This window comes from Haliotis rubra, unplaced genomic scaffold (assembly GCF_003918875.1).
Source record: "Haliotis rubra isolate DU_JTF1 unplaced genomic scaffold, ASM391887v1 Scf1699, whole genome shotgun sequence".
NCBI classification, from domain to species: Eukaryota; Metazoa; Mollusca; class Gastropoda; order Lepetellida; family Haliotidae; genus Haliotis; species Haliotis rubra.
In genome coordinates, this window is record NW_025765668.1 from 51,564 (window position 1) to 78,398 (window position 26,835).

The following is a 26,835-nucleotide window of genomic DNA, read 5'->3' on the forward strand; positions in this document are numbered from 1 at the left end:
TCAGCAATTTGATGCATGATGCTCGTGCAATTCATCTGCAAATCTTTGGCAAGCATAATACATAATGTTTATTCCTAATATATGATATTAATGATACGTCAACACACGAGGTTAATAATCTCGTTATCATATGTCATTCTTAAAATTACTCCAAAAAAGAAACAAAATCTTACGTGAATTTATATGAAGAGAATCGAGCATTCGCGTAACAATACTTAGCGGTACACCAAGCTGAGGGTCGACCTGTTCCTGGTGGCGGCATATGGTTGTGACTAAAGTACTGTCGGAAATGCTAGGAAAATGCTTTTTTGCCCATATATCTTTATAAAGGTGATAAATGTACTATGTTGTCAATATATCAACTCGCCTATAGTGTACCTAATTTTTATTTCAATCGATTTAACATTCCCATGCATTTAAAGGGCAGTTTACAGGAGAGAATTTGGTACCAAAACAGCAACTTAAGATTTTTTCAGAGTTCAACAATAGAAATCTGAAATATTCTCTAAATTTATGCTAATAATACAGGTGGTGTAAAAATATGAATTAACGTTTTTCTTAAACAAATAAATGTTGAATGTTTGTGTTACTTTACTTATTTATCGTTTCTTTATTGGAGAAAAAATAATATAAATGTTAAGTCTTGATAAATAAGTTTCCTGTCATGCATGCACATCTTTATCACAGCGTCCACTTTGGCCAACTATTTGTAGTCGATTGTTGCAAAGGTTTATAAGTTTTACTGTGCTTGAAAAAGACAGAGGTAAACCTTTCATTAGTCTAGAAAGGGTTTATTACAGAACTTGTAGAGCTAGTTTGTCTTACCAACAAGTTAACAATATTGTAAACAAATCAGACAAGGCAGGGACCGTCTCAAAAGCAAAACCGGGACGTACAACCATCCTTGACAACTTTGACAAGGGAGGACTTAGACGGGCGGTCTATAAACTTTAGAAGAAGAATATATATATTCAAAAGAAGCTACACCAGTGACTTCGTTAAATCTTTGGCCAATGTTCACAACTTGATTAAACTTACCGAATTACATCCATATTTTTCTGCTATGGTCTTATTAGGTCAAGAGTAGGATGATCCTGATGACCACTGCACGAGAGGCATGTGGGTTGTGGACGAGGTTCCACATGGCCTTGCCATAATACCATTTTAGGAAGACAGATTATCAGATCTGAGATATAGTCGAATTAATGAGCGTTGGTTAGTGAGTTTGGGAACTGGGAGCTGAGCACTAAGCTCCTAGTTAAACACAGCTCACAATAAAACGCTGTGGACCCGCAGATGGACTTGTGTTGTCACTTTGAGGAATATCCGCCAACACTCAACAACAAACAACACCTACAACAACATAGTAGTAGACAGCCTGAAACGTCTACGGACTGGTCCTGCTACGGCGGATACAAAGTTAGATTTCACCATGTTAAAGTCCATTTCCGGCGTAAATGATATTGCTGGAGTATTGCTACAGGCGACGCCTCGCCTCGCCTCGCCTCGCCTCGCCTCACCTCACCTCACCTCACCTCACTACCGCTTGTAATATTTCAAATCTTTCATCATCCTGAGCAGCAGCATCTTAGCCGACCTTTAGAAATGTTGAAAAAAATATATATTGTGAAGAAAATATGAAAACATTTACAATCGTGAATATGATCCATCCTCAAATTTGTTCTGTCATCGGTTCTTTGCTGTTGCATCCCCTGCTGACTGTCGGGAATATGTTACCTGTGGTGAAGGTGAGGTGAGTACAGTTCTTCTCACATTTTCGTGATGTATTTCTTTTGTTTTTTGTTTTACACTGTTCTACGCGGAGCGAAATTTTTGGGGTAACCTGGTGGTAAAAGTCTTCGCTCGTCACGCTGAAGACTCAGGTTCGATTCCCCAGATAGGTACAATGTGTGGAACTCATTTCTGGTATATCAAGTCGTGATATTACTGAAATATTGCTAACAACGGCGTAAAACTCAACCGAATCATTCACTCACTCTCAAGGTGGTATTTGGTATGTAAATGATCGAGTCTGCAAATCGTTAGCATCGATCTACACAACAAGGAAAGGTTGTATCAACCAAGCCACCCAGTCTCGTTAGTTTTATCTTATTAGTTCAATTTTGGTATTTGTATTATGATAAGAATTCTTGTTCAATGAACGTGTGAAGCCCATTTTTGGTGTTCCCAGCCGTGATGTTGCTGGAATATTGCTAAAAGCGGCGTAAAACTAAATTCACTCACTCATTATCCAATGAACAGCTGTTTTCATATTTGTACGTTTCTGCATTGGGTACAGCTGAGGGCTGGGAAGGTTAAGCCGGATACCCGCGACGGGTGGGTAATGGGTTAGACCCGGGTACCCGTCTCAATATCCGGACCCGTTATGATCATATGACTTATAGATTAAACAATGTAATATGATATTCTTTCATGATTAAAAAGTTGTATTGTCTTTGAAGATTTAGACATAATTTACATGCAGATCTTTTGAATATGATACATGGTTAAGATATTGAAAGACTCGAAATTTTAGCCACCGAGCTGAAGAATACATTGCCATTTCTTACGAATTGGTTGACAGGAATAAACATAACGGGTATCCGGGTAGGGTAGGATAATAGTGGGTGGGGTATCCGGGTAGACAATTTGGACCCGTCCCAGCCCTAGTACAATTATCTTTTCATAATCATGAAACAATTGCAGCTTATATCACGTGGTTTAGCTAATCGTGTCAACAAGTGTAATGTTCATGATTAACGTGTATACTCAAACTATGTAATATACCGCTTCTCGTGTCTTCTGGCAGATGTGTTTCACCAGAGAGTTCACTAACCACGCCGGGAAAACAGGTTATAAGAATAAGAATACACAATGCCATTTAGCAAGTTGTCAAATCAAGTGGTTTACTAAGAAAGTATAATCCCAAATTTATGCTTCCATTATGCTAAACTTGTTAACATTATCTTTTCAAACTTGTTGATACTTTACTAAATAATGTTTCTGGTTCTCCCAAATCACTCTCAAATAGTAAGCAGACTGCAACCGCTCAGAACAAAGCAGTTTGCCTTGTTCCGTCTAACCCATATACCCAAGCACATCACTCCCACCCTGAAGAAGCTTCACCGACTTCCTCTATAGCGACGGATCCGATTAAAACTCTTGTGCTATTCCGACTATTGCCATTCACAAACAACTGCACTCCAATCGTACCTACGAACCAGATTGGTTTGTTGAGAGTCCCTGCATGTGTTTCTGTAAAATTTATTAGCTATGGACAGAGATGGTTCTTTGCAGCAACTTGACAATGGAACGGTCGTCCTCTTAAACTCAGCGCTTCTTTAAACTATTCCACCTTTAGAACTGCTAAATACCTATTGTTTCAATCGAGCTCACGACTGAACTTTTCTTCCCTATCGGTTCCTTGAGCATGATATTGATCATGGAAACACGGAATGCAAACTGGCCATTATTATGTTATTTCTTTACTATAATCCTGAATATTGTGACGTCAGCAAGATACTTTACCACAGGTAACAGGGACTCGACCACATGGGTCTGTGTCTAGGTACTGGCACAGTTGGTTCTAAAATCTGTAAACTGTATTCCTGCAGTGCGACAGACGTCCGCAAACAAACCACGCATCCCCTTAATTGGACAGACAGTTGATATGGATGTTTCAGTGTTCACTTTGTATTGCGTGTGCTATGCAACTGGGCACTTCTATAAACTATCGATGCTGACTAATATCACGCCAACACAGAATTGCGTTTCGATTGGCAGTTGGCTGCTTACACTTGTGTCAACATATTTTTTTGACCAATCATTTATTGTTTAAATTGCTTTTTTCTGCATATATTCAAACTGTTGGACTAAATAAACACAGTTCTTTTAGATATTATGAAGTATCAAATACTGACAAGATGATTAAACAATAATTAAACTTATTAACGGTTGCTCAATTTTCAATCAAAGATAACCACAAATATCAAGAACATTACAAGAACAACAGTTCATGTACATCCGACAAAGACATTGTTGGTGAGAATGATATCTAACTTGTTCTTTTTTTGTCAGACTTGTAGTATTCTGCAAAATGTAGTAACACTGTTCGGAAAAAGGTCAGTCGGGACCATGGATTCCGCAGATGCGTCTCTGGCCAGATCTTCCCGTGATGTACACAAGTGTTACCGGTGCTGCGACAGCAACTTCTGTAATCAGAAGGCCTGTAACGGGTCGGTGTCCTCCACTAAATGCGGAGGTGAGGGAGCACTATATCTCAAGAGAAATGTTAATAACAGTGAAATAGAACATCTCGTTTGAAGTCGCATCCAAAAGTATGCAGTGACAACTGCAGACATATATCGTTTCCATAGTGTCAGACCCATGTAATACCATGCTCTATCCACAGACGACAGAGTTTCTGCCGAATGCAGAAAACAGAACGCTTTACCTCCAGCTACCTTAAAGGAAGGCTGTAAGTACTTCCGATACAAAGTAATGGACATGTTGTATGGCTCTTTCAGTGTCACGGAATTATATGTCAGAAACAAATCTCAAAGATGGTTGAGGATTTTAAGTTGTTTCACCACACTCGACAATATCCCTGCGAAATATCTGATGCGTGTAAATAACTCGAAAACACAGCGGTGATTATTGTGAACTACAGTCAAGGTAGACAATGGAAGACCACTACAACCGCTGCTATATCTGTAGGATGCTACCTACCTTTGTGAAGTCGCCTAGCAGATGCTACTACGTGGCCCACTGGGGCCCCACATGGGACGAGGCAAGGTTGGATTGTCAGAGGAGGCCATCAACACTCTAGAGGAACATGACTTCATTCAAGATAACACAAGTACATTGAAAACTGGATTTATTATGCTGGCAACAACGACATAGATGAAGGCATGGGGAGACAAATGGAAATTAGCATGTGTGTGTGTGCATGTGCGTGTGTGTGAGTACTTGTGCGTGCGTGCGTGCGTGCTTGCGTGCATGTGTGTACTCATTCCTTTGAACGATTGGAGCGTAATCGTGAATTATGAGATCGTGAACTTTATTACATCCTCCAGCTGCTCAAAGAATGGATAGCTCAGTAGAATTTAGTAAACTGGGTAGGCTCCTGCCAAGATTTTAAATGTATTCTTCCAGTAATCATTCTGCACTTGTATAGCACTAAGCAAGGATATTACTTGTTCTCTATTGGGGTAACTGCTCGCAGTTCGCTGTGAGTGACAGAAACTAAAGATAATGGATTCTCGGCCCAGATTTGCTCTCAGTTAGTAGGCCGTTAGCATCTATAACCGTTCTCGAAGTGGTAAGCATCTGTACTTTAAGCTGTGTTCCTAAATCTTCTCCACTGGTTTGCAAAAGTATCATGATTTTGTAGAAAATGTAAAATGCATATTCTACCACGCAGATCCTGGTGTACATTCCTGGACTGGTGGGTATTACGCCCCTGCTACAGGTGGATGGGAGTGGCTGGACGGCACAAAGGTATATTACACTGCATGGCATATTGGTTACCCGCAAACCATTGCGACGGAATATGATTACCGCATTAATCTTTTTCCAAATTATGAATGGTTTTACCTCTTAAAAACAGACAAACGCCCATTTATTTGCGAAATGGGACACATATAAAGCATAAAGGTGTAAAGTGCACAAAGAAAAGACAACCGTACATAAAAACCTATCCACAGCGAAAGTTGTCACCTTATATTTTAATGTGGAGAGAGTGAGTATGGTTTTACGCCGCTTTTAGCAATATTCCAGCAAAATCACGGCGGGGGACACCAGAAATGGGCTTCACACATTATAGCCATGTAGACATTGTGGTCTTCGACGTGATGAGCAAGCGCTTTAACCACCTTCCTTTCCTACCGTCCATGTTGAACATTTTACGGTAGGGGTGCTATATTAGGGATTATTCATTTGTCTATAAGTCTTTACCGTCTTGACAAATGACAAAGTATCTCAGCAGGTAGCGAGATGAAATAATTTGGTCAAACGAATTTACTGTGTTGTGTTTTACTGATTTTCTCCATCTTAGTTTGATAACCGTAGGGTCAGTCAGGCACATGCTGTTGATCACTGGATTGTCTGGTCCAGACTCGATTATTTACTGACCGCCGCCATATAGCCGGAATATTGCTGAGTGCGGCGTAAAGCTAAACTCACTCACTCCTGTTTAACAGTGTGTGGAGCGCACATAAAATAATATGTAGACAAACAAACACAAGCCGACATATTGAAATATCGAGCATGAACATCTGTTGATTGTCGTTTTTGTGGCTAATTATTATTGGTGTTGTGTTTGAGGTCACACCAGTTTCTGTCTTTATGGAGAGAGTGAGTTAATATTTTACGTCACATCGGCAATATTTCATACCGTGACGACAGAAATTCATAAATAAAGAATAGACCCAAGAATACTTTATAAAAACCTGTCATCGAAGGACAGTTAAACAACTAGATTCATACATATTTGTATAACTGGTTTCTGAACACTGAACATAGCGATTGCACGCAATGTTAGCCATATATCTAAAATACACAGGTATACTGCGATTAAAAACGGTGAAATAATAGAATATTTGATCATGGTATAGGAAGCAAAAATATTCATACGCCGTTGCATGTTATACGGCTACAGAAAATAGTCCCTGCTTATAAGCTATAAATAACTAGCCATAATATGTGAATAATGTTGCTCCACATACCGCTAATTAAAGAATTGTGACTTTAAGTCAACTACGCCGAGTTTAAAAAATATCAGAAACAACAGGACAAGAAAAGAATAAATTTAAACTCGGACAATGATGAAGACTACAACGAATTATTTTCGTTACACGAACAAGATTGTGATACAGCAGCAGGTGCTGATAATATTCACTATCAACACTTGAAGCATTTGCCTGATTCATGTCACGCGATCTTTTCAGAAATAGTCTATCAAAAATGGAAATTTTCCAAGATCGTGGAATAATGCATTTTCATTATCGCGCTCTGTATTGCATATAATTTATCTCATGTTCATAAAAACCCATTTCGAATATACGTGTGAAGCATGGGATGGATGTGCTCATCAACAAGCAAATAAATTAAAACAACGAAAAGTGCATGTGGGAGTGTCACGTATACGTGCAGACACGTGAATCCTCCTCGCATCCACCATAACATCGACAGTCACCATGGAATCTCAGGACATGGTGTTTGGTGCTGGTGATTACGTGGTATTTGCTCTGGTGTTGCTCGTGCCCGCAGGAATTGGAATTTTCCATGCATTTTCCGGAAACAAGCAAAACACAACGGGGGAATTTCTCATGGGTGGAAGACAAATGAAGACTGTGCCCCTCGCCATTTCCATCCTAGTGTCCTTCATGTCCGCCATCTTGATCCTGGGAACTCCAGCCGAGATGTACCGAGAAGGGACGCAGTACTACCTGTACACGTTCGGCTTAACTGTAGCCATTGTTGTGTCTACATTGTTGTACGTTCCCCTTCTCTATCCACTGAAGTATACAAGCTCATTTGAGGTAAAGTACTCGTAGTTACGTTTGTTGCAGAGCGCCGCTAATCACGCATTCGCTTATACGGACGTTTGCAGGTCAATCGATATAACAGTTTCTGAAGCAACAGCAGGATTAGTAGCAGCAGCAGCAGCAGCAGTAGCAGCAGTGGTAGCTGTAGCAGTAGGAGCAGTAGTAACAACAGCAGTTGTGGCAATAGCAACGGTAGTAGTAGTAGTAGTAGTAGTAGTAGTAGTAGTAGTAGTAGTAGTAGTAGCAGTTGTAATAGACGAATAAGCAGGAGTTACTAGGAGGTTGGTGGTTGAGGAGTTTAATATAAATATTAACCTAACGTCTTTCCAGAGTTTGTGTGAATTAATTCCAACTGTTTTGCTTGCATTCTGCGAGTCTAGAGAAAGTCCGTCTTGGCGTAGTGTGGGCTATCCCTAACACTGTGACAGTGATTCGGTTGTTCTGTAGCTGGAAAACTCGTCAGTCGAATCAAAAGTTTATACAGCGTAAATATAAAGTTTTTGAGATATTTCCAATTTAGCCTTCATTCTTGACGCGATGATGGGGAAACATTGGAAGGCTGAATACATTCTCTGCTCTGTCTGGTTCGAGAATCGAGGCTAGTTCTCCCCTCTCTGTACCTCCCAGGAGTTCTGTCTGGTTGGAGAATCGAGGCTAGTTCATCCTCTCTGTACCTCCCAGGGGTTCTGTCTGGTTGGAGATTCAAGGATGGTTCTCCCCTCTCTGTGCCTCTGGGGAGTTTTGTCTGGTTGGAGAATCGAGGCTGGTTCTTTGTTGTGTAGGAATGAGTGAGTGAGTGAGCATGGTTTTACGCCGCTTGTACCGATATTCTATCAATATCAAGGCGGATGACACCGGAAATGGGCTTTACACATTGTACCCATGTGGGAAATCGAACCCGGGCGTGACGAACGAACGCTTTTACCAGAAGGCTATCACACCGTAAAATCTTGTATTTTGTCATTGATACATATTGTAACTCTATGTACTCTGAACATTCCTTAAGGTCGACTGTTCTAATGCTTATTTGAAGGATGATGCATTTTCACTAATCTCCTGACTTTGATTAGAAAGAAGGAGTGGTTTTCACAATTGGACATTCGAGTATTCAACATTCAAGTGATATTCGTGATGTTAAGACCCTGTAGAATATTTGCACTCCAAGTCACGTTTCGTTTGTTAATTTTTTATCAACACGCGACTTTCCGGATTACAAACAGGGTTTCAGCAATCCATGTTTATCTCCTATCCCCATGAACTCCCTCTCTTATTCCAACGACCTCCCTTTTCCACGATCTTCCTTTCCCATGATCTTCATTTCCCATGACCTAGCTCTCTAATTCCTATGATCTCCCTTCCAATGACCTCCTTTCTCCATGATCTCCCTTTCCATGATCTCGCTTTTCAATTTGCCTCCCTCTCTAATTCCGATGATCTCCATTTCAAATGACGTCCCTCTCTAATAATTATAATCCCTCCGTTTCTCATGACCATCCTTTCTAATTCCCATGATCTCCCTTTCACATAATCTGCCTTTCCCATGATGTCCCTTTCCCATGACCTACCTCTCTAATTCCCATGACCTACCTCTCTAATTCCCCTGATGTCTTTTTCCCATGACCTCCCTCTCTAATTCCCATGATCTCCCTTTTCGAGGACCTCCCTCTATAATTCCCTTGATGTCCCTTTCAAATGACCTCCCTCTCTTATTCCCTTGATGTCCCTTTACCATGACCTACCTCTATAATCCCCATCATGTCCCTTTCCCATGACCTTCCTCTCTAATTCCTATGATGTCATTTTCCCATGTCCTCCCTATCTAATTCCCCTGATGTCTTTTTCCCAGGACCTCCATTCCCCATGTTGTCTTTTGTCATGTCCGTTCCCACGATTTCTCTTTCCCATGATCTCCCTCTCCCGTTACCTCCCTCTCTAATTCCCATGATCTCCATTTCCCACGACTTCCCTTTCCAATGACCTCCCCTTCCCATGACCTCACTCTCTAATTCCCATGATCTCCCTATCCCATTACCACCCTCTCTAATTCCCACGAGACTCGATTCTTTACAGACCGTCGCCATATAGCTGGAATATTGCTGAGTGCGGCGTAAAACTAAACTCACTCACTCGCTTTCCCTTCACGTGCGTTATTTCCTTTCCCATTGTCTTTTATTCCAACATTCTCCTTTTTCTTCCCCTTTAACGTGTTTTCTCTCTCATGTTCATTCGTAGACTGTGCTCTCGCCAGTCCCTCGTAAAGACATCCAAGTATACATGTATCCCAAACCGGTACTTGTTGTTCATAATAGCTATCACATCATTGTCTGTTTTGGACGTGTATATTTACACCTGTCATGAAACGATAATATGACGATTGCCAGCGTTCTCGGAAATATCTATCTATCATTATTTCATCGAGATTTCATCGTTTTAGTATCTCGAGAAACGGTTCAACTCCCGCGCTGCCAGGCTGACGGGGACAAGCATGATGATTGTCAATCAAGTAGGTACTGTAAACAGCATGGTGGTTGTCAAACGGGAAGGTAGTGTAAACAGCATTATGACTGTCAAACAAGTAGGTATTGTAAACAGCATGATGATTGTCAAACAAGTAGGTACTGTAAAAAGCATGATGATTGTCAAACAAGCAGGAACTGTAAACACCATGGTGATTGTAAAACAAGTAGGCATTGTAAACAGCATGATGATTTTCAATCAAGTAGGCACTGTAAACAGCATGATGATTGTCAATCAAGTAGGTACTGTAAACAGCATGATGATTGTCAATCAAGTAGGTCCTGTAAACAGCATGATGATTGTCAATCAAGTAGGTACTGTAAACAGCATTATGACTGTCAAACAAGTAGATATTGTAAACAGCATGATGATTGTCAAACAAGCAGGTACTGTAAACACCATGGTGATTGTCATCCAGTGGGTAGTGTAATCAATATCATGATTATGACCAAGTAGGTATTATAAACAACATCATGATCGTCAGCAAGTAGTTACTGTAAACAACATCATGATTGTCAATCAAGTACGTACTGTAAACAGCATGATGATTGTCAGCAAGTAGGTATTGTAAACAACATCATGATTGTCAGCAATTAGGTATTGTAAACAGCTGTTAGCATGTATGTAGTGTAAACAGCATAATGATTGTCAACATGTAGGTTGTGTAAAAGGCATGATGATTGGCAGCAAGTAACAAGTGTAAACAGCATCATGATTGTCAGCAAATAGGTATTGCAAACACCATGATGACTGTTAAACAAGCAGGTACTGTAAACAGCATGATGCTTGTCAAACAAGTAGGTACTGTAAACATGATGAGTGTTAGTAAGTAGGTACTGTTAACAACATAATGATTGTCAGCAAGTAGGTACTGTAAACAACGGTTAACATGTAGGTACTGTAAACAGCATAATGGTTGTTAAACAAGTAGGTAGTTTAAACAGCATAATGATTGTCAAACAAGTATGGAAGTGTAAACAACATGATGATTCTCAAACAAGTAGGTACTGTAAACAGCATAATGTTTGTCACACAAGTAGGTACAGCAAACAGAATCATGATTGTCAGCAAGTAGGTACTGTGAACAGCATGAGGATTATCAGCAAGTAAGTATTGCAAACAACATGACAATCAACCGGAAGAATCGGAAATAAGTTTTTTGATTAGGTAGGTACTGTAAACAGCATACTGATTGTCAGCAAGTAGCAAGTATGTACTGTATACAACTGTTAGCATGTAGGTACTGTAAACAGCATAATGATTGTCAAGCAAGTAGGAAGTGTAAACGGCATAATGATTGTCAAGCAAGTAGGTATTGTAAACAGCAAACAAGTAGGTACTGTAAACAGCATAATGTTTGTCACACAAGTAGGTACTGCAAAAAGCATTATGACTGTCAAACAAGTAGATATTGTAAACAGCATGATGATTGTCAAACAAGCAGGTACTTTAAAAAGCATGATGATTGTCAATCAAGTAGGTACTGTAAACAGCATTATGACTGTCAAACAAGTAGATATTGTCAACAGCATTATGACTGTCACACAAGCAGGTACTGTAAAAAGCATGATGATTGTCAAACGAGCAGGTACTGTAAACACCATGGTGATTGTCATCCAGTAGGTAGGGTAATCAATATCATGATTATGACCAAGTAGGTATTATAAACAACATCATGATTGTCAGCAAGTAGGTATTGTAAACAACATCATGATTGTCAGCAATTAGGTATTGTAAACAACATGATGATTGTCAGCAAGTAGGTATTGTAAACAACATCATGATTGTCAGCAATTAGGTATTGTAAACAGCTGTTAGCATGAATGTAATGTTCACAGCATAATGATTGTCAACATGTAGGTTGTGTAAAAGGCATGATGATTGGCAGCAAATAACAAGTGTAAACAGCATCATGATTGTCAGCAAATAGGTATTGCAAACACCATGATGACTGTTAAACAAGTAGGTACTGTAAACAGCATGATGCTTGTCAAACAAGTAGGTACTGTAAACAACATGATGAGTGTTAGTAAGTAGGTACTGTTAACAACATAATGATTGTCAGCAAGTAGGTACTGTAAACAACGGTTAACATGTAGGTACTGTAAACAGCATAATGGTTGTTAAACAAGTAGGTAGTTTAAACAGCATAATGATTGTCAAACAAGTAGGAAGTGTAAACAACATGATGATTCTCAAACAAGTAGGTACTGTAAACAGCATAATGTTTGTCACACAAGTAGGTACAGCAAACAGAATCATGATTGTCAGCAAGTAGGTACTGTAAACAGCATGAGGATTGTCAGCAAGTAAGTATTGCAAACAACATGACAATCAACCGGAAGAATCGGAAATAAGTTTTTTGATTAGGTAGGTACTGTAAACAGCATACTGATTGTCGGCAAGTATGTACTGTAAACAACTGTTAGCATGTAGGTACTGTAAACAGCATAATGATTGTCAAGCAAGTAGGAAGTGTAAACGGCATAATGATTGTCAAGCAAGTAGGTATTGTAAACAGCAAACAAGTAGGTACTGTAAACAGCATAATGTTTGTCACACAAGTAGGTACTGCAAACAGAATCATGATTGTCAGCAAGTAGGTACTGTGAACAGCATGAGGATTGTCAGCAAGTAGGTATTGCAAACAACATGACAATCAACCGGAAGAATAGGAAATGTTTTTTATGATTGTATACTTGTAGACACGTGGCTGTGTGTATGTTGTACTTTTGGACACGTGGCTGTGTGTACGTTGTACTTGTAGATAAATGGCTCTGCGTACGTTGTACTTGTAGACGCGTGGTTGTGCGTAAGTTGTACTTGCAGACACGTGGCTCTGCGTACGTTGTACTTATAGACGCGTGGATGTATGCACATTGTACTTTTAGACATATGGCTCTATGAACGTTGTACTTGTAGACAGGTGGATGTTTGTACGTTGTACTTGTAGAAACGTGGCTGTATGTACGTTTTTACTTGTAGAGCCTTTGCTGTATGTACGTTGTACTTGTAGACATATGGCTCTATGAACGTTGTACTTGTAGACAGGTGGATGTTTGTACGTTGTACTTGTAGAAACGTGGCTGTATGTACGTTTTTACTTGTAGAGCCTTTGCTGTATGTACGTTGTACTTGTAGACATATGGCTCTATGTACGTTGTACTTGTAGAGACGTGGCTGTGTGTACGTTTTACTTAGACATGTGGCTCTCTGGACGTTGTACTTGAAGACACGTGGTTGTATGAACGTTGTTTTTGTACACACGTGGCTGTATGTTTTATCCCAGGTTATCTATATGGGCATGGCGTCACTTGCTCCATCGACGGCTCTGGAAGCAGGTAGGTTTGTAATTAAAACGTATTATACAAGGCAACGTGAGGGCACTATACGTGGCTGTGTAGTTGTAAACGATATGCTCTGCATACCGATGTTGGCCAGATGCCGTCTTCACGATGTATACATTATGTGATATATAAAGTGTCACAACCAGACCAACAGAACAAGGATTACAAGAACAACAGTGTATTTACAACCCACTATGTATATGAATCCTCAATCACACCACACACACACACACACACATCTACTTAATGTTTATTTGATTCCTGTTTCTTCTAAATACCTACTACACGTACTCCAATAACTTAAAGTTCATTCGTATGATAGTTCATACAGTTCCTTTAACTGACCACCACGGTCATGTTAGTCCATACGGCGGTTCAACCTCGTGGTATTAGTCAGTACATTCCACTGACCACCGCCAACAGTCCAACCGATTGTTCACCCTCCTCTGTATTGTTAACCGTCCTTCCGACTGTTCAACCTCGTTGTACCATCAGTCCTTCCGACTGTTCAACCTCGTTGTACCATCAGTCCAACCGACTGTTCAACCTCGTTGTACCATCAGTCCTTCCGACTGTTCAACCTCGTTGTACCATCAGTCCATCCGACTGTTCAACCTCGTTGTACCATCAGTCCATCAGACTATTCAACCTCGTTGTACCATCAGTCCATCAGACTGTTCAACCTCGTTGTACCATCAGTCCATCAGACTATTCAACCTCGTTGTACCATCAGTCCATCAGACTGTTCAACCTCGTTGTACCATCAGTTCATCCGACTGTCAACTCTCCTGTACAATCAGTCCATCTGACTGTCAACTCTCCTGTACAATCAGTCCATCTGACTGTCCACCCTCCTGTACAATTCAGTACATGTGGTTCATGCAATCACCATAGCAGGAGCGGAGTAACTATAACACAAGTATATTGCATAACTTACAATGAAGCTTTGTTTAACATCGCTATCATAACAGACTCAGTAAAGGTGATATCCAAATTTTATGTCTAGTGTATCTTAAAGTTAGTGTATATACACCCACACCATGAACTGTGTGTCACAGCAACAAAAAACATTTCACCGGCTGCATTCACAACTACAAAATACATTTCACAGGCTGCATTCATAACTACATAATACATTTCACCGGCTGCATTCACAACTACAAAATACATTTCACAGGCTGCATTCATAACTACAAAATACATTTCACCGGCTGCATTCATAACTACATAATACATTTCACAGGCTGCGTTCAGACAGCTACATGTATGTGCGGAATACACAACATCAAAACTTTAAACATGATTAATCCTGTCCATGACAGCTTAAACTATACAACATATTTAAACATTGTTTAAACATTAATCCTGTCTATGAAACAGATTGAAACACAACTCACGCGTTCCAGCTCACTCCATCCACCAGTCATGTCTAGACTCGACACCACGTGTACTGTTCTCCACATGCACTCCGTGACCCTCGTATATATACCCACCCAGCCAGTCGGTTGCGTTTGGTCGATCCGTTACATGTTCATAAGCAACTTGTTCAGTGTGAGGTAGAATACTGATCTTGACAAGGTGATATACACAAAAGTCAATATCTATAATAATTGTATGCATTACCTGATATTTTTCTATTCATGTTTCAAACAGTGACCGGGTTTCCAACATGGGCCACGATAATTACGATCGGTCTCGTAGCCACCTTCTACACGTATCTGGTAGGTAGATCACACTGTGAGCATATGTCTATCTGCTCGAGGTATATTGTAGGTGGATCGGAACTATAACATATACACTAAACACCAAAAGAAACGTTACCCTCCTACATTTAAGAATTACGTAAAAACTATCCAATATATGTTAGAAGGTATTAGTTTGCAAGAAAGCTTAAGAACACAGCTTTATGCAAATTACGAAAACAATTCTCAAATACATTTATGTTTAAGTGAAATGCATCATTTTTAGACGAGTTAAATTGTCCTATTTCCGTCCGAAATACACCAGCAACAGTTATTTAGATGTCCCCAAAAAGGTGGAAACAACATTCTGGTTTGAGATAAAGTTAAACCATTTAAAGTAACCATTTTGCAACTATTAAAACAAGAAACGCTTGTTGTAGACTTCAGAAAATTGTAAAATTATTATTCCTATGATTTCAGTCTTTTAAAACATTTTCTGCTGATTTGCATTAGTAAAAAGAAGTAAAACTTGTCTTTGATATTGTGAAAAAAATGTTTAGGAACATCTAAAATCATCTTTGTTAACATTTTTGCTTGCAAAGTAACATTTTTCAATTTTCGGTTTACACATAGCAATATCAGTCGCTAAAACGCAACATATTCAAGCGGTATTTGCATCCATTTCACATGTAGAATGATGCTATAGGATCTAAAGAGTGCCTATAACGCATGATATGATACAAGTACGAGAAATATGCCACGAATAACAGCTGAAGAGAGAGAAAGAGCCATTGTAATGTCATCGTATCACGGTTATAAGACTTATTCAGGGCTTCAGACAGTCTGGGGTCCCCGTAGATAGACCAAGAAGTGGACGTCCACGCATCACATCGCCAGCTGAAGATAGGTACCTCTGCCATTAAGGAAGGAGGGTTTCTTTTGGCGTTTAGTGTATACTCTCACCTCAGTGGTAGGTAGAAAACACGATGGACTTCTCTCACAAGTTTGATGCAGCTTACTGAACAGTCAGGTTTGATAGATGGGCTGTATAATAAAGGTACGTTTATAAGTTAGTGCCTCGTCAACACCCCACACAGCTGACAATACGAAATTTCTCTGAAGGTTCTCACGTGGCAGAAAGCGAATCATTATTCAGGTCAGCTGCCAATATTGAAACAACTTTCTTACTTCAGGGAGGAATGAAGGCAGTTGTATGGGCAGACGTGTTTCAGTGCGTCGTGATGCTTGTCGGAGTACTGGCCATAATCATCAGGGTCAGTGAGGGATATTGTTCCAATTAATATGATGTATTTAGTAAGTAATCATCATGTGAAACATCTGGAAAGATAATAAGTAAGGAGAACATACGGATGCATAAAGAATGTTACATTAAGAGTGGGTACAAATGTTACATGTAGAGCAGGTAGAAACGAGGCAAGGTTTGATGGATTGTGAACCTTCATATTGCAGGGAACGTATGCAGTCGGCGGGTTAAGGGAGGTGTGGAGAATCAACGAAGAGTGGGGTAGAATTAAATTCTTTGAGTAAGTATATCACCTCCTTGTTCAAACTTTCCAGGGATTAATGTGTGCACATGTATGTTTATGTGTGCGTGTTTGTGTGTGTGTGTGTGCGCGCGTGTGAGTGCGGAGGGTGTGGGTGGGGGGTCTTAGGGGGGGGGTCGGTCTGTATGTGTGTGCCTGTGCCTGTGTGTGTATCTGTGATTGTATATGTGGGTGGGTGTGGGTGTGGGTGTGTCTGTGGGTGTGTGTGCGGACTCGGGTAGTGAGTACATGCAGACATACATTCTGTTCAGTGAAAAGAGGAGTAAATAAATATTGCCAAGAGCCCGTATTTATTTCAGTAAATGTATTATTTAATCCGCCCGCGGAATCGCATGCTTCAATTAACCTTACTGTGTCAAACGATGACAGATGCTGTCTAAACTGTCCAATTCACTCAGCTTGAGTCAGAAGATTCCAGGACGAAATGAGTGCTAGTTACATGACATGGTGTTTTCAATCACTACAATGCAGACACTTCAATGAGTCACTGGACTCACGGGTTATATCGGCACTGCTAGAAAAAAAGCTATTTCTGCCACAATGCTCTTGTTTCAGCTTCAATCCCGACCCTACTGTGCGCCAGTCTTTCTGGTCACTGGTCATCGGAACAGCCATAGACTGGTCCCACACATACGGGCTGAGCCAGGTCACTGTCCAGCGGTACTGCGCACTGCCCACGCTGCGACAGGCCAGACTGTAAGTTACATTCTGAGTCATCTGCATCACGACAATGACCACCAAGAAGATGCACAGATGGTGTCCATTGGGGTGGCCGCTTGTTTACCTGGATGTTCTTTCACTGACGTTCACATACCTGTAATTTATGGACCCGTGAAGATAAGGGTTACAACTGCTCTTCACAACCCGTGCTTATCTACACTTGGGAAGATCCGGGTAATAACTGGTCTTCAGCAACCCATACCTGAGTTGACACACGTCATCGCATCTCAGTTGCATAGATAGATGCTCATACTGTTGATCACTGGATTCTTTGGTCAAGTCTCCAATATTTACAGACCGCCGCCATATAGCCGCAAAACAGCTGCTTGCGGCGTCTTTTCAAATATTTGTTTCCTCAGCATACTTCCAGAGGCATTTGCCTAAAATAACTGTTTCTTAAACACTGTTTTCCACTTTAACCTCTTGTTATCATTTGAAATGGACTGTTTAATTCAGTGTGATGAGTTGAGGTAACTGTGTGATGTTGTTTTTTCAGATCTGTGATTCTAAACATCGTCGGGGTCATTCTGCTGATGACCTCTGTGTGTCTGTCGGGGATCATCATGTTCGCCTACTACGCCCAGAAAGGATGTGATCCCTTGTCAGATAGCAAAGTCAGCAACCCGAACCAAGTATGGTCCTCAGGTCTAGTTGTTTGTCTATCATTTGTTTTCACCTCTTCACATGCCTCTGAAAATATGCCGCATCAGCAGCAAGACTGCTAAGGATTCCCATATTACACCCGGGTTGACAGGATTGCACTGGCTACTGGTTAGGGCCAGAACTGACTTTAAGATCCTCTGTCTGCCATACAAGTGCCTCCATGACTACTAGTAGTAAAGGGTGTTTTGGACCACTTCCGCTCATGGCATTATTTATGGCTAATTAAGCTACCAGTGACCCCTTACAAATGGCGGTGGATGATCCAACGATGTCCCCAATATGAAAGATAATAATTTATAACAATAATAATAGCTAGCGATGATGTTATGGATGGGGTCTAACATAAACTGTTCGAAGTCGACTAAGGAGTAGGTTGAGTACGGGGCATCGTTTGTTGTCCTGGGTTGAATCTGTTTTGAAAAGAAATTATAGAAAGATAGAAAGGTTGATAAATTAGCAAAATGTCCCCGGCAGCCACAATCCCATAGGGAGAAAGATCGAAAGATTCATGGTGCGCACCTTCTCCCTAGGGATTGTGCCGGTTACCGTCCTCTCACCTTGACAGTACCCCTTCACATTTTTCATATTTTGTTATATTAGACTTAAAACTCGATTCATGTATTACCACCGAAACCGCCGAAGGTGGTTGATACTGAAACGAAGAAACCTAAGAATCCTAAACAAGTAACCACTGGTAAAGAAGGTGGTTTAGCTAAGAATAAACAAATAAATAACCAATGGATCTCGGGCACCATTGCTGCCACCGTTGTTATCGTCACAGCTGTGTGGTCATGTAAACCATGGTTATATAAAGTGAAACAAAACGAGAAGGCACCTTCCCCGCCAGTGGTTGAGCAATTAAAGGCAAACCCACATATTATGTTATAAAGATGTCTACCACAGATGGAAAGACGTTTGTCAACAATGCGTATCACGCCACCGTGGTCAGTGGCTTGGCTATAGGCTATGCGCGTTTAAGTAAAATGGTCACCAAATCGCTTCCACCGAAACTCGATTTTTATGCTTATGACTTGAGTATGCTTGTCCTTGATTTGTAACTGGCTATGGCCACAATATATATGTTTAACAAGCAAGTGATCATCCAAGAAAGCATTTTAAAGTAATGTTATACAATTATAAATAAATGACTAACATTGCCTAAGTGGTTGGTGGAGCTGTAGTAAATGTTCTCGCATTTTCGGGTAGCAATTATCTTTTTTCTAAATTACAATCATCCAATGCAGCTGAGATCGTAGCTGAACACCGAAGACATGATATTGCATGAGAAATTACAGGTAGCACAATTCGACTATGCGAAAAAAAGAATGCATAGAATAGATTTTATCAATGAACAACTGAAACGAGAAGGTCTCGCAGTACGAATATTTAAGGACGTAGATGAGGCAATGCACGAATATTATCTCGTCACGGGAAAACAGCTGTAATCACTCGGTGATATGCCAGCAATCTCAGAGTATTACACTGCTAGCCTGGCGCTTTAGACAGCTCGCCCACCACGTAAGTTTAAAACAACCAATAAAAAATGTATTCAATGAAAGGTATATCAACCAATTAGACATTTGTTCACTCTAGATTATAATCATGAGTACTGTACGAAAACTCAAGGCTCTTGCAAAAAGTCGTGGTCTGACTGGTTATTCTCGCATGAGAAAGGCCGAATTGCTAACACTGATGGACATTAAATATGTCAAACCCCCACCGTAAAAGAGCTGAAAGGTCAAGCTCGGGTGACAGGCTATTCTCGCATGAGGAAAACAGAATTGTTGACATTGCTTGCCGACACCAAACCTGTAGAGTTGAGATTTGTACCCACAGAACACACAGTTGGTAAGTATCTGAGAGGCTGGCGGATGGTTGTGAATTCTAATATCGATGTTAATAGCGTTAAACCCATCATAGCCATCAAGATCAATGAGCAGTTGGACGATTTGAAAAGTATAAAATACCAGTTAACGATCAAAATGTCGCAAAACACACACCGAACACGGATGGCAGTACCGAGTACGTAGCGTAGAACCTTATTTCCGAGGCAGTCAAGAAGTCATCCAATTGGATACTATAGATTCCACGATAGATCCGTCATTACAACGGATACAGGAAACGATGGAACAATGGACTCATAAAGGTTCCGGAAGGGTGGTGGGTAGTATCGACACCATCTATTTAGATATAGCAAACTACATGCCTTTAAAAGGCGGATCTTACATTGAGTTGACACCCTATTACAAGAATAAAAATGCTATGACTATCGTAAAAAATAATGACGATGATTGTTTGAGGTGGTCGATTAGATCTCTCTTATTTCCGGTAAGCATTCATGTGGATAGACCTTCGAGCTATCCAACGGACGACACGCTTAACTGGGATGGCATAGTCAAACCCACCCCCATCTCCCCATCTCCCAAATCGCTAAGGTTGAAAAACAAACCAAGTTGGCTGTAAATGTGTTCGGGCACGAGGGGAATGAAACTATCATGCATAGACTAAGCTCCATTACGGAAAAAGACGTGCGCAGGCTCAATATATTGCTGACCAATAAAGATGGAAAATTTCACGACGCAGGGATTAAAATTTTGAGCAGACTATTAAGAGACCAATCAAAACATAATTAAAGAAACAGTTCTGCGAACAATGTCTGCATGGATGAGATCTTTTAGAAGGGTACAAAGAAGACTGTCGCGGACAGACTGCTGTAAGGATCAACATGCCTGAAGAGATTGAAAACATGCTAAAATATATTATTCAATCAAACCAAATGCCCATACCCTTCATCATTTACGCCGACTTCAAAGCCCTCATAAAAAATTATCAAACACGACACGCCTACCACAACTGAACAAAGTTTCACGTATAAAACGCAAGAACACAAAGCTTGCGGTTATGGTAACGTCGCAGTCTGATACGTTGGGAAAACGAATGCTCCCGTGATCTACAGAGGTCACGGCGTGGAGGAAAGATTTCCTGCATGTTTACAAAATGAAGAGAAAACAATCTGGAAAACTTTGTCGGAAATTCTGCCCATGCATATGACGAAGGATGACTGGAGATCTCATAAGAAGGCTCAGAGTTGTCACGTGTGCGACCAACCCCTGAAAGGCAATTTCGTGAGTGAATATTGCCACGTCACGGGTAAATACAGAGGAGCAGCTCACAATGCATGTAACTTAAAACTTAGGATAAACCCCACAACAATACAAATCCCAGTGGTGTTTCATAATCTTCGTGGTTATGATTCTCAGTTAATCATGCAGGTTATCTCAAAAGTGGACGGTAGCTTAACATGCATCACCAATAACATGAAGAAATACATCTTGTTCTCATTGGATGGTCTTAACTTCATAGACAGACTGCAATTTCTGTTCTTGTCTCGGGACAGTTTAGTGAACGTGAACAACCAGGATGCCTTCGCTATAACGAATCAATACACCAACGCGTCGACTCGACCTTTGTTGCTAAGGAAGGGTGTGTACCCGTACGAATACATGGATGGTTGGTCTAGATTCGGGTAAACGAAATTGCCTCCCATCGAATCATTTTATAGTAACTAAACCGAATCAAAATAACCTATGACGATTACCAGGACGCCCTTGAGGTATGGGACAAACTAGTCTATAAGAATTTAGGTATCTACCACGATCTGTACTTCAAAACTGACGTACTACTGCTCGCCGATGTATTCCAAATATTCTTAAAAACATGTTTGAAACAATAATGCCTAGACCCAGCGTAGTATTACTCCAGCCCCAGTATCTTTAAAAAAGACCGGTGTTGAGTTGAAACTGTTGACGTACTATGATATGCACCTGTTTATCGAGAAAGGGCTGCGAGGTGGAATTTCAATGGCTGCTAAGCCATGTGCTAAAAGCCAACAATAATTACGTGGAAGGCTATGACTTGACTAAACCATTGAACCATATACTTTATCTCGATGCTAATAATCTATACGGCTGGGCTATGACTCGAGTAAACCATTGAACCATATACTTTATCTCGATGCTAATAATCTCTACGGCTGGGCTATGAGTCACCCTTTACTCACTGGGGGATTTGAATGGGTTTTCCCCGATATTGACGTCAATAGTATCACGTCGGACTCGAACAAATGCTACATGCTGGAAGTTGACCTGGAATACCCCAGTCACACAACAGTTATCCACTCGCTCCCGAACGATTAATGGTTGACAAAGACTGGATGTCCGAATATCAACGAAACTTGTTGGGAAATAATAAACTGGCTAACAGTGAAAACCTCTTACCAAATTTGATGCATGAAACCAAACACATCGTTCACTATCGTAACTTGCAGCTGTACTTGTCGTTGGGTAAAGAAAAGAGTTCTTAAGTCCAATCAAAGTGCTTGGATGGAAACTTACATAAGACTGAACTCAAGTTTAAGAAAACGGGCCACCAGTGATTTTGAAAAGAATCTATTTAACATCATCAACAACTCGGTATTTGGTAAAACCTTTTTGTATTACCTGAAGGACGGACCAGGCACGGGATTCGTGCGAGAGGAATTGCTGATCGTACCCCACCACACGATATTACCCCACTTACTATTAGGTATAAAATAGTGAATATAAAAGAGGTATATCAGGTGAAGATTGATCGAGAAACGGTTGTTCAATCGTGTCAGGGTGGACGTCAAAGGGCTTAATATTTCTTCAGGTCTATGCCGAGTGATTAGTCGAGGTCAATTCGAGGCCCTGTACAATAATTGGTGGCTACCAAACGGTTAGAACTTCTTATGGATGCCTGATTCGATTATAGCCTCGAGACAAACACCCTGCCCCGTACTCAACCTACTCCTTAGTCGACTTCGAACAGTTTATGTTAGAAATTATCCATAAAATAATCGCTAGCTATTATGATTATTAAAACTTTTTCTCTTTCATGCACTCATCCACTGCCATTTGTAAGGGACGCTGGGAGTTTTATTAACCATAAATAACGTCATGAGCGGAAGTGTTCCAAAACACCCCTTACTACTACTACTCCATGGTTTGGCTACCTCCTACTTTTCTGGGCTCCTACATCCGTATGTTCCCGCACGCAACTTGCGCTCAAACTCACAAAATCTACTGTTCATCCCATCCTACAAACTGAAATCCAACACGGAACCTGTGCTTTGGAACTCTCTCACTTGTGCAATTAAAAGCTCTGACACAATTGACATTTTTATAATTATAAATGAGTATATGAAGATGCCTTCTGTTTTCACTCTGGAGAACTGGTGTAACCAGACAGATCCAATATTTACTGGTCAGATCGGGCAGAATGATGGAGGCCCAATTCTGGTGTCCCGATCTAATATTGCGGTAATATTGCTAAACGTGCCATTATGCAGACCTCATTCACTCTCTTTAATCCAGCTGGTGCCTTACTTCGTGATGGAGGTGTTTGGTTATCCCGGTCTCCCGGGACTCTTCATCTCGTGTCTCTTCAGTGGTGCACTTAGGTAGGTTATGTCCATTGTCGTGGATCACTCAGGTAGAAACTGTTTATTGTCATGCAGCGCTCAGGTACAGGCTGTTCACTCCAGTGGAACCCTCGCAAAGAAGCAGTGCATTGTCGTGGAGCACTCAGGTAGAAACTGTTCATTGTCGTGGATCAATCAGGTATAGACTGTACATTACAGATGCTGTACGTTGTTGCTGTCTGGTCCATGGTCTAAGATGGTGAGAGTGACATGCTTCCCATTGGGTCACTTAAGCAACATGTTGTCCTCTCTCACTGCTCTGTCTGTCGTATGTTGAGTTTGTCATGTTTCCCATTGAATCACTTCAGCACCATGTCGTCGTGTCTCAATGCTCTGTCTGTCGTATGTTGAGTGTGTCATGTTTCCCAGAATCACTTCAGCACCATGTCGTCGTGTCTCAATGCTCTGTCTGTCGTATGTTGAGTGTGTCATGTTTCCCATTGAATCACTTCAGCACCATGTCGTCGTCTCTAAGTGCTCTGTCTGCCGTATGTTGAGTGTGTCATGTTTCCCACTGAATCACTTCAGCACTATGTCGTCGTGTCTCAATGCTCTGTCTGTCGTATGTTGAGTGTGTCATGCTTCCCATTGAATCACTTCAGCACCATGTCGTCGTGCCTCAGTGCTCTGTCTGTCGTATGTTGAGTGTGTCATGTTTCCCATTGAATCACTTCAGCACCATGTCGTCGTCTCTCAATGCTCTGTCTGTCGTATGTTGAGTGTGTCATACTTCCCATTGAATCACTTCATCACCATGTCGTCGTGTCTCAGTGCTCTGTCGGGGCGGTGGGGTAGCCTAATGGTTAAAGCGTTGGCTCGTCACGCCGAAGACCCGGGTTCGAATCCCCACATGGGCAGAATGTGTGAAGCCCATTTCTGGTGTCCCCCGCCGTGATGTTGCTGGAATATTCCTAAAAGCGGCGTAAAACCAAATTCAGTCAGTCAGTCAGTGCTCTGTCTGTCGTATGATGAGTGTGTCATACTTCCCATTGAATCAATTAAGCACCATGTCGTCGTGTCTCAATGCTCTGCCTGTCGTATGTTGCGTCTGTCATACTTCCCATTGAATCACTTCAGCACCATGTCGTCGTGTCTCAATGCTCTGTCCGCCGTGTGTTGGGAGGATTTCCTCAAACCAATCCTGGGAGACAGACTCACAGAAACTAAGAAGACACTCATCACAAAGCTGCTCGGTAAGACGTGAGACCTGACATCCTTCATCAAAGAACTACAAACTGACAATAGTATTTGATGCTATATACCACTTTTGTACTGGGCGAGTGGTTGGTCAGATGACCGTGAAACGGAAGCGTGTGAACGACATAATTGACTTACATTTGTCCCGACAATCTTCCTGATCAATCCAAAGTGATAAGTCAAGGACATAATTTATAACATTTCCTTTACTTCACAGTGCTGTTTTTTGGCGCCGCGGGTATTGGTGTGTCTTTTATGACCATGCATCTGGGTGGGACAATCTTACAGGTAAGATCACAAGGTAAACTGTAGGAAGATCTCAGGTGATGACAGTTGGTAAACTGTAGGAAGATCTTACATATGAAAATATGAAAGAATACAACGGGTTTTTAGTTCAAATCCTCTCAGGAAACGTTACCTCCCATAAGTAAGCGGCATCTACTTACTTGTATCTTGTTAATGATGTGTATAATAATGATCCCTGGTTGGCAGCAATAGGTAGGAAGTGTTGTTCTTTGTTTTCACTGTTATTCTATGTTTTGACAGATGGTGATATGATAATGAAACAAAATATATTACACTTTTTGTTAGAATCATTGTAAATGTTGTGATGTTACCAGGTATGTCTCAGCTTCATATGTTGTGATGTTACCAGGTGTGTCTCAGCTTCGTTTGTTGTGATGTTACCAGGCGTGTCTCAGCTACACATGTTGTGATGTTACCAGGCGTGTCTCAGCTTCATATGTAGTGATGTTACCAGGTGTGTTTCAGCTACACATGTTGTGATGTTACCAGGTGTGTCTCAGCTTCGTTTGTTGTGATGTTACCGCGTGTCTCTCAGCTACACATGTTGTGATGTTACCAGGTGTGTCTCAGCATCGCTACCAGGCGTGTTGTGATGTTACTACCAGGCGTGTGTCTCAGCTACACATGTTGTGATGTTACCAGGTGTGTCTCAGCTTCATATGTAGTGATGTTACCAGGTGTGTTTCAGCTACACATGTTGTGATGTTACCAGGTGTGTCTCAGCTTCGTTTGTTGTGATGTTACCGCGTGTTTCTCAACTACACATGTTGTTATGTTACCAGGTGTGCTTCAGCTTCATATGTAGTGATGTTACCAGGTGTGTTTCAGCTACTCATGTTGTGATGTTACCACGTGTCTCTCAGCTACACATGTGGTTATGTAACCAGGTGTGTCTCAGCTTCACATACTGTGATGTTACCAGGTGTTTTGTTAGCTTCAGATATTGTGTTGTTACCAGGTGTATCTTAGCTTCACATGTTGTGTTGTTACCAGGTGTGTCTCAGCTTCAGATGTTGTGATGTAACCAGGTGTGTCTCAGCTTCACATGTTATTATGTTGACAGGTGTGTCTTAGCTTCACATGTTCTGATGTTACCAGGTGTGTCTTAGCTTCGTTTGTTGTGATGTTACAGCGTGTCTCTCAGCTACACATGTTGTGATGTTACCAGGTTAGTGTCAGCTTCATGTGTAGTGATGTTACCAGGTGTGTTTCAGCTACACATGTTGTGATGTTACCAGGTGTGTCATAGCTCCACATGTTGTGATGTTACCAGATGTGTCTCAGCTTCGCATGTTGTGATGTTACCAGGTGTGTTTTAGCTTCACATGTTGTGTTGTTACCAGGTGTGTCTCAGCTGCACATGTTGTGATTTTACCAGGTGTGTCATAGCTACACATGTTGAAATGTTACAAGGTGTGTCTTAGCTTCGTTTGTTGTGATGTTACAGCGTGTCTCTCAGCTACACATGTTGTGATGTTACCAGGTTAGTGTCAGCTTCATGTGTAATGATGTTACCAGGTGTGTTTCAGCTACACATGTTGTGATGTTACCAGGTGTGTCAAAGCTCCACATGTTGTGATGTTACCAGATGTGTCTCAGCTTCGCATGTTGTGATGTTACCAGGTGTGTTTTAGCTACACATGTTTTGTTGTTACCAGGTGTGTCTCAGCTACACATGTTGTGATTTTACCAGGTGTGTCATAGCTACACATGTTGAAATGTTGCAAGGTGTGTCTAAGCTACACATGTTGTGATGTTACCAGGTGTGTCTCAGCTTCACATGTTGTGATG

The 26,835-nt window shown here is 41.1% G+C and overlaps 1 protein-coding gene across 1 annotated transcript in view; it reads left to right on the plus strand.

The window, feature by feature from the left end:
- Nucleotides 1-7,196: 7,196 nt before the first annotated feature.
- Nucleotides 7,197-26,835, plus strand: part of LOC124272393 (sodium-coupled monocarboxylate transporter 1-like) — a gene marked incomplete at its 3' end in the record, with an annotated part of 30,159 nt that continues 10,520 nt past the window's right edge. The window contains exons 1-10 of the mRNA XM_046707560.1: nt 7,197-7,541; nt 13,354-13,405; nt 15,065-15,132; nt 16,287-16,367; nt 16,564-16,637; nt 17,214-17,354; nt 17,875-18,010; nt 23,435-23,520; nt 24,619-24,734; nt 24,956-25,026. Of these exons, the coding sequence (XP_046563516.1) occupies nt 7,197-7,541; nt 13,354-13,405; nt 15,065-15,132; nt 16,287-16,367; nt 16,564-16,637; nt 17,214-17,354; nt 17,875-18,010; nt 23,435-23,520; nt 24,619-24,734; nt 24,956-25,026 (1,170 nt within the window). The remainder of the gene's footprint in view (nt 7,542-13,353; nt 13,406-15,064; nt 15,133-16,286; nt 16,368-16,563; nt 16,638-17,213; nt 17,355-17,874; nt 18,011-23,434; nt 23,521-24,618; nt 24,735-24,955; nt 25,027-26,835) is intronic.